We start from the raw sequence: 9015 nt of genomic DNA, 5'->3' as shown, positions 1-9015 counted from the left end.
GCATGAGTTTGATTCCCAGCCAGGGAGGTGACCCATGTGGCACAGCAGACCTCTCCTGACCCACTGGCTGCTCCCCTTAGCAGTGTATTTCAGTAGATCTGCGTGTTCTGCACCCCACTCTGTCTCTGGTGAATCCTCTCCCATGCCCCTCCACATCTGGCCTATAACCCAGCTCTTGTATGCATAAATAAATAGATCTTTAAAAAAACAAAAACTTTAGCTGACCAACATTAGGAGGAGAGAAGTAGGAAAAAAAGTGCAGGAAAGGAAAAGAAACCACACCAATATTTTCATCACAGCGGTGTGGAAAACAAAATAATACAATCTTTTACTCAGTCTTGGCCTCAACTTTGCAATCTGCAATTAGTTCAATAAGAAAACTTGGAAGGTGAGCTGGTCATTCAACTTGAGATAATACTGGCTTTCAAGGCTGTATATGATCCAGACATAGGATTGCACCCTTTCAGATCACATCTCTTCACCCACCGTCAAGATGCCTACAGTTCTCCACCATAGTACATCGGGCCCCCTTATCTTGAAGACTACTGACTCTGGTAGTCTCAATTCTACTGTCATATTTCTAGGGTTTGTTATAGTTGCATTGAATTTTAAGTTAATTCTATACCTATTCTGCATTTTGCCTATTCTGCATCCTAGAGAAGCTTCTCTCTAGGAAAGAAAATGATTAATCCTAATCACTTCCTGCTTCCAACAGGTTCAGAATGCACAGCAAACAAACCTTTCCTTCCCCACAATCCCTTACCCAGTCGATGACCTTTTAAAAAAAAAAAAAGATTGATTTATGCACATCTATGGGGCCAGTGGTGAAGGGAGTGAGAGCATTCCCCCAGATAGAGAGTGGGGAGCAGAACAGACGGAAAGACACTGCTGAGGGGAGCAGCGGGTGGGTCAGCAGAGGTCTGGCATTAGCTTGATAGGGCTGAGACTGTATGTAACCCCTGTGCCACCCCAGTGGGCCCCCCCACGCATTTTCAAATTGTAGAATTTTTTTAATGTCATAATTGTAAAACATTTGGACACTACTGCTGGGAAATAGTATCTGTTCTACTACACCCATCCTAAATCTAGCTCAAACATTAATCATAATATTTTTAGATTGCACCAGAGCAGGAAGAAAGCAAACTAGAGAATCTCCATGAATCTTGACAAGCATGAGCGAAAAATCCTACATCAAGATAGTTTTTCTAGATCTAACTGGCAAGCAAGACATTTATAATTCACCAGAACAGGAGATCACCAGTTCAAGAAGTGTCAGTCATAAAGAGCAGGGTTCTGGAAGCGGCAGCCACATGTCGTGGAGTCAATTGAGCGAGCAGTTTGTGCCAGAGTCGCTCATCTCCCTGTCATCCCAGCAGGAGCCACCTACCCACGGGGTGTCCTGTCTGCTGTACCAGTTGCTCCCATTTCCTTCTCCCTGGCACTCAGGGTCCCTAATGCTGACTGTGTGTTTTTTGGTCTCTATGCTTTGTCTTAAAAGCCAGCTTCCTGGTTTCCTAGGGAACCTGCTCTGGCTCATTGCTGAGTCAGAGTCAGGACTTTCTCTGGGCCCCCAAATCCTTCATAGCAGGTTAGCTGGTAGCACCTATTTAAAAAAAGGTAGGGGCCCTCCTTGGTGGCACAACGGGTTAAAGCGCAGCACTATGAAGCTATCTGCAGCCACTGCAACATGAGCTTGATCCTGGGCCAGGGAGCTGACCCACACGGCACCGCAGGCCTCTCCTGACCCTCCCGCTGCTCCCCCCAGCAGTGTACTTCATCAGTCAGCCTGTTCTGCTCCCTGCTCTGTCTCTGGTGGATCCTCTCACCGCCCCTGCAACCTCTGGTCTGTACCCCAGTTCTGTGTGCATAAATAAATAAATCTTTAAAAAAAATGCTTGGGGAAAACTTGATTAAACGAGAGTAGAGAGGTTTTTGCCTATGCTGGCACCCTGGCTCAAAGTCTGAACCTAGAATAGAATCAATGTTGAGGAGAGGAATGGAGGGATTGATCCCTTATACATCTCCAAAATACGTCATTGGATAAAATACCTGGGATAAATGACATGCTAATAAGTTTATAAACAGAGAAATGTGGCATACAGTATTTCCTACAAGTTATCTGGTAATTGCAAACTTTAGAAGAAAAAAAAACAAAACAAAACACTGTATTCATAATTAGTGTTCCATGACACCATTTGGGAAAATATGAAGTGTCCATTTTAAAATTACTATTTAATCTTTACATTTTCCTTTGTAGGCTTCCTAAAACACTTTAAAATTTACTAAGAAGGTGTCCTAGGTATGTACTTCAATGTTCTTTCCACTACATCACAGTCTCTCCATGTCTTTATTTTTTGTTTTAATTGTGATCTTTTTTTAATATCTTATCTATTTATTTATTTATCTATTTATGTACTTATTCATACAGAACTAGGGTACAGGCCAGAGTTGCAGGGGCAGCGAGAGGATTCACCAGAGAGAGAGTGGGGAGCAGAACAGGCCGACTGACGAAGGACACTGCTGAGAGGAGCAGTGGGCGGGTCAGGAGAGGTCTGCCCTGCCATGTGGGTCACCTCCGGGGGCCGGTGATAGAATCACATTGAAGCAGCTCTGTCTAGCTTGCAGTGCTGTGCTCTCACCCACTGCACCGCCAGCGAGGGCCTCTCCATGTCTTTCTAACGCTCGTGCTTTCCTGGATTTCCCTTTTTAAGACAGATTCATTTGGGCCCACTGTTCCCATAAGAGGGATAAACTTATCAGTTATATCAGCACTACGTATAGCTTTACTCACAGATTCTTCCATCACCAGTTCCAAATCACTCCTCTCTGCCTGGTAGAGGGCATTTCCCCTCCTCCTTGGTCTTAAACTACCAGTTCCGGGAAACAGATCACGCTTTACCAAACCCACACTTCTCCCTGCAGCAGGTGGCCGCAGTATGCTTCCATGTGACCTAGGTAAACAGCTTTCCTGGAAGGGTTAAAGGCTTCCGACCTGGGCCCCCTTCCGCTCTCCAGCTGTTAGCATAGCTTTCTTAGCTCTGCTTTAATAGCATAAGAGGGTGTCGGCCATCACTTTACAAGCGTAGGCTGGTGAGCCTGCCAACATCACCCATCACCTCCTGGGCATTGGTATTATGCCTAAGGTTGGGGTGGGCGCACAGGGTGACCAGGGAGCCACGCTGGCACCCTGGCTCAATGTCTGAACCTAGAATAGAATCAATATTGAGGAGAGGAATGGAGGAATCGATGCCTTATACATCTCCAAAATATGCCAGTGGATAAAATAACCAGGATAAATGCCAAGTAACGAATTGCCAACATTTGCAAGATCATGGCTCTTTTTCTCCCTGCCCTTTGGTCCACCACAGCACACATCAATCAAAGACTCCACCTGGTGCCTACCATCACAATCCCATTTCCTGCCTTAGTTTCTTTTTTGTTCCTGCACATGAAAATTAGTAAGTAAAAAAATGCCTGATAGTTTTTCTAGGCTTTTCTGGTTCCTGTTAGTTGTTCATTAAAAGACTACTGACTCTTTATCAAGGAATACCAAACTTCCTCCAGGGAGTTTTTCAATCCAAATCTGTGTCCTTAGAAACCTTTAATTTTCTCTATTTATAGTTTAATCGCTTCTCTGCTGCCTATTTTCTTTTTTAAGTTTATGAATGTGCCCTTTTCTTTGTGATTCAGGAAGAATACCCAGGCACTGAAGTGCCCCCATCTTTTCTGCCACCTGTTTTGGTGAAGAAAGGTGACTATGACAGTATGGAGGCTGCGTCCTGAGACTCTCGGTTTCCTCCTCCGCGTGTGGATATAAGATTATTATTATTTTTTAAATAATATAATAGTTTATCTTTACATCATTTTATGCATTTTTCCATCTCAGCTGTAAGGGGATAAGATTATTTATAAAGTTAGAGGGAACACTTAGAGGTCCCTAGCATAATGCCTGGCACTTACTGAGGTCTAAGTAAATGTAACTTGGGAAAGATGGACTTCATTCCCCACTCAGACGTCCTGGGGATTCCTAAGCACTGGGGCTGTCTCCTTACCCAAGCCCCACCGCTTCCCTCGCTCCTATTGGTTTTCCTTCACTCTTTTTCACTCTACTCCCAGAGGCAAACTTATAGTCCCACAGTCTCACCATGTTTTAAAGTTTCTGCTGGCATAGCCAGTGTCCAATAGCAGGATATTCAAGCAAGATCTCCTGGTTTCTGAGTTGGGGGCAGATAACTGTGTGTCCTCTCTTTCAGGGTCTCCTCGGAGTGCAGAGAAGCAATAGGACTTACCCCTTACTGTCTGGGTGACCCTTGAGAAATAACCCGTGTCTTTGCTTCTTCGTTTGTCAAGTGGACTAATAATAGAACTCATAGAAAGATTCAGATTCTTTGGGTCTTGAAATTTTAAGAGACAGAATTATGAATATGAATTAGGAGCACGGCTTTAAAAGGAGCTCACACAAGTGAGGAATCCTGAGGTCAAGGCTTTATTAGCTTCACAGTGAAACTGTGTCTGCCAGAACCAGTGGCAGGGTTTAAATGAAAGACAATATGCAAAGTGTGCCGCACAGTGCCTGATGTAAGGCCATTATAATGACAATGATTACTGAAGATATATATCATAATCTTGATACGCTTATAAACTGATTCTATAATAAAATTACAAAAATAAACAGGCATCATAATTATAAAGCTTCCTTTCTGCCTAATCCTGCTTACAAGTCCGTCAGACTGCTATGGGGAGGTGGAGGGAATTGACCCTCCTTTCTGATCCTTAATCAAGAATCTGATTAAGACCCCCTTAATTAGGGGTCTCTGTTCCCTCAACTTGGGGACCCCATTCTAGCCCAGCAGGTCCTTGTTTTGTCAACCATGAGACACAAACTGGTGTTTCATGGGATGTGTTGACATGGCAGAAGGTAAGAGCCTTAACTGATGTCCAGAGTGCAAACAGCACCCATTCCCAGATCTCCCCAGGGGAATTAGGGACTAGGAGGCCAGCCCAGGGAGGCCAAAGGATGTCACAGAAATAGCTAGCTCTTGACTGTGAAGGTGAGGACAACAGGCATTCTGATAAAGGCTATTGTTCCCTCATACTCCTGTATTCTTATGCTGGGTGTGGCCAACCACAAGAGGTCCTTATCCCTTCCAGTAAAAATTTGAGTTCTGAGGACAAGGATTTAAATGACTTCACACACTGGTATTATTCCCAGTGAATTTCCATTTCTTAGTTCTCCCCATGCATTGTGGTCCCAGGATCACTGGAGTGAGAGAGAGAAAGAGAGTGAATATGTGTGTGTGTGTGTGTGTGTGTGTGTGTGTGTGTGTGTGTTTGTGAGAGAGAGAGAGAGAGAGAGGGAGAGAGACACCTGCAGGGGGACTTTTGTTTTTCAGGGAAAGTTTGGTGGTATAGCTTGGAGAAGGAAAATGCTTTAAGAAACAAAGCAAATGAGGAATCTACTCCAAGGTCCCAGCCCCACCCTGCAGCCACTACCAAGGAGTGTTGTGAAGAGCAATGAGAAAGACAGAGGACTGCAGGAGGGCTACAGGAATCCTGAGGAGCCACCCAAACCTACTTTCCAGCTCTTCTTCAAAAGAAGCCTCAGTGTCCTTGAGAGCAAACATTTGAAGTGACATAAATAATATGTCCCTGACCAAGTACAGGGACACAGAGTGGGGAGACTGAAGTGTTCCTCCAAACGCCCCTCCCCCTCTCCACAGCCTGGAGGTTCTCTTGTTCCAGAAGAGGATGGCGTTGGAGGGAGCCTCAGCCATGACTCACTCAGAGCTAATCCTTGGCAAATCCATCACCATGGAAACTGCCAATCATCCATGCTTTTCATAGCTCAATGGAACATCTGTCAGGGAAAGCCAACTGATACAAATTGTTTTTCCCTCCTACTGTGTTTACATTGGGGCCCCTGGCAAACAGAAAGAGAGCCAGGGAAGGGCAGCCCTCCACAGCAGGATGGTGACCCAACTCCGGTCAGTAATTAGGTGGGTGACTGTTAGCAATCCTTCATAAGCTCCTCTATATTCATCCTTCCCCACTTGGTAAAATACTCAGGTGAGAGATTCCCAGCCTGCTTGGGCTGAATGTTGGAGGTACAAAAGCATATCCCCTAAGAAGGGCGGGGTAGAAGAAGCCTGAGAAGATAGTTTATTCAGTATTATAATTTTGTATTTAGAATGTTAGGAAATAATGCTTTCATAATTTAGGCCACAGAAATAAAGCTTAACTAATATTCATACATAGCAATATTTCTCAAGGAAGGACCAACACACCCCTTTCTGGTCCAGGGAAGTATATCAGAAATTCCGTTGTATGAGGAGTTTTGTAGTAAAAGTAACAAAAACAAATACGGATGAAAATGAATAAAAGTTGAAAGTTATTGGACTGGCTGATGACAAGTGTTAGTCCAGGGGCCTCCTTGAGGAGTTAAAGCGTAGCACTATGAAGCTATCCACAGTCACTGCGACATGAGCTCAATTTCTGACCAGGGGAGCTGACCCACATGGGGCAACAGACCTCTCCTGTCTCCCATGCTGCTCCCCTCAGCAGTGTACTTCAGTCGATCTGCCTGTTCTCCCCACTCTCTCGTGTGAATCCTATCACCTCCCACACTTCTGGCCTATACCCCAGTTCTTCAGGCATAAATAAAGAAATCTTTGAAAAACAAATGTTAGTCCAGCTCAAACTCTGCACTACTACTGAATAATGTCTTAAAACCTCAAGCCACTGCTGGCCAAGGAGGCCAGCCTCAAGTGGAACTGCTAACTGGAGCCTGAGCCAGAGGTCATTCACTTAACGTGGGGCTCAAGGTCACGTCTGAGGAGATCCAAAGTCACGTCTGAGGAGATCCAGTAGGGAGGGCTCTTGAATGTGTGCCCTGATTGTGTGGGGAGAGGCCTGGAAAATATTTTCAAATGTTAACTTTTAAAATCCCTCACCACTCAATGGTGTCATTTTGATCATTGTAACTTTACTGATAATAAAACTTTTACTTCTCCCTTTCTTTTTCTGTCCTTTCAGAGGAAGTGGGCCTATGTTTTATTGCCTTAGGGGAAATATTTATCAGGGAAGAAGTAGAATTTGCCTACACACTGTGCTTCTGTTTCTCAAAAGTCTGGGGCCTTAGGAGATTTTAGGGGTGTGAGGAAGTAGAAAAGAAAGTAGAAAAGAAACCACAGAATGGCTGGGGAAAGCACAGGGGAATAAGAACAAAATTTGCTACACAGTTTCTGGGACTTAGTACAAAAAAAAATCCAAAAATTAGCTAAGAATTTTAGCAACAGCAAAACATTAAACTAAATGTGAGATTAATAAGCAAGGAAATGGCCCCATGTGGGAAAACACAGGAAGGAATGGAGGGTTATAATCCAAGATCAGCCCCAGTCCAGAGCATCAAGACCACCTTAATCAAGAGTGCTTTTCTGAGTCGGGGCCCTGGGGACAAGCCAGTCCCCACCAAGTGTTTATTACCTAAGGGGCATTTGGTAGACTTTTAGCTGACTTCAGGTCTGTACCCCAAGCATGAGACAAGAGTTCTTTAGGAACCTCAGCTGTGAGTGTCCTCCACAGAAAGTGAGGTAGGTAGTGTAAGGAGATTCACTCCCTGCTCACGTGATCCTGATTTTTGCCCACTCCCAGTACAATCAAAAATGGTCACATTTCTCTTGTTTCCCGGGAGAAAGCACACAGGTGTGGATGTGGGGCTGGGGAGCGTTGGTAAAGGGGAGTTTCTAGATCCAGCTGGCACTGGTTCCAGGGTCAAAAGGTCAACATGGCCTGCTGCACAGTCCAGCCTGTACAGCTTCATGGGAAAACTGTGCCCCTGGTAACTTGCCAAGTGGTGTGGATATTAAGAATACGGGGTAAGAGGAGTAATGCAGGTTGGGGCCTTTGCGAATCATGAACAAGGAAACTATTACATGTACAGTGAACTATTTAAGCGCTTTTGCAAAACTAAGATCATCTCTTAAGTTAGCTATTCACTCTCAGAATACATGCAGTTGAATGTGATGCTGAGTTTGGAAACCAAGCATTTATATCCTTCAAGTGGAATGAAAAAGAATCCAGATTGCTATACCTGTGGCTGCTGGGAAGAACACTCCAAAGACAGTGAAAAAAGACTCCCCAGGGCTGTAATCCGGCAGGGTGTTGTTCTGCAGCAGTTCTGGTGAATACCCAATGAATCCATGTTCTGAAATAATACAAAGGAGAGCAAGGTGAGCCAGCGCTCTTAGGTAGCAATCATTCTCAAGGAAGTGTTAGGGGACAAGGATGTCCCGAACGAGCTCTACAGATACAGGTTTTGCAGACTCCACGTCATTCCAGACACCCAAACTACAACTCCCAGCAACATCAAAGGGAGAAATGCTAGGACGGACCCCAGGGTGGAGTTAAGCAGCCATTTTGGGTTTTGTATATAAAGCTGGACATGTTGGGCTGAGGCTCTTTCTCTTTCTGTCCCTTCTTCCTCCCCTCCCTCATGGCTGGTGGCTGCTCACTTGGCTCCTGCTCAGCTTTCAGTGTGCTATTGGGGTTCCAGGTCAGTGGAACTGGTAGGACGCATTAGTTAATTTGTATCTATCTCTCTCTCTCTTTCCCTGAGTTGTCCTTTTCTTTTTCCTTGTGAATAAACCCATTATTGACCTTTTGTGTGTGTCTGCAGTTGAATCTCAAGCGCACAGGTGAGGACCCACAGACAGAAAACCCAATTCACACTGGGTTGCCGTGTAACAGATGGACAGAGACACCCCTTTTCTGGTCTGGGGAAGTATATCAGAATTTCCATTGTAGGGAAGGCTTTGTAGGACAAAATCAAACACAAATAGGGATGAAAAAGACCCAAAGTTGAGAGCTGTGACTTAACCCAGACGTTCCTAGATGGTGGTCCTATTTTATGTAACCTTAATTATTAAAAGGTATGTGTGTGTGTGTGTGTGTGTGTGTGTGTGTGTGTGTGAGAGAGAGAGAGAGAGAGAGAGAGAGAGAGAGAGAGAGAGAGAGAGA

The 9015-nt window shown here is 44.7% G+C and overlaps 1 protein-coding gene across 1 annotated transcript in view; it reads right to left on the bottom strand.

Annotated features, from left to right (window-relative positions):
* The window catches only part of SLC12A8 (solute carrier family 12, member 8), a 97444-nt gene that overhangs the window by 33758 nt on the left and 54671 nt on the right, over positions 1 to 9015 (bottom strand). The window contains exon 4 of the mRNA XM_012730444.1: positions 8090 to 8203. Within this exon, the coding sequence (XP_012585898.1) occupies positions 8090 to 8203 (114 nt within the window). The remainder of the gene's footprint in view (positions 1 to 8089; positions 8204 to 9015) is intronic.

This window comes from Condylura cristata, unplaced genomic scaffold, assembly GCF_000260355.1.
Source record: "Condylura cristata isolate star-nosed mole 26May11 unplaced genomic scaffold, ConCri1.0 scaffold00003, whole genome shotgun sequence".
Taxonomy (NCBI): Eukaryota; Metazoa; Chordata; class Mammalia; order Eulipotyphla; family Talpidae; genus Condylura; species Condylura cristata.
The sequence above is the reverse complement of the archived record's forward strand: the minus strand, read 5'-3'. Positions and strand labels throughout refer to the sequence as shown.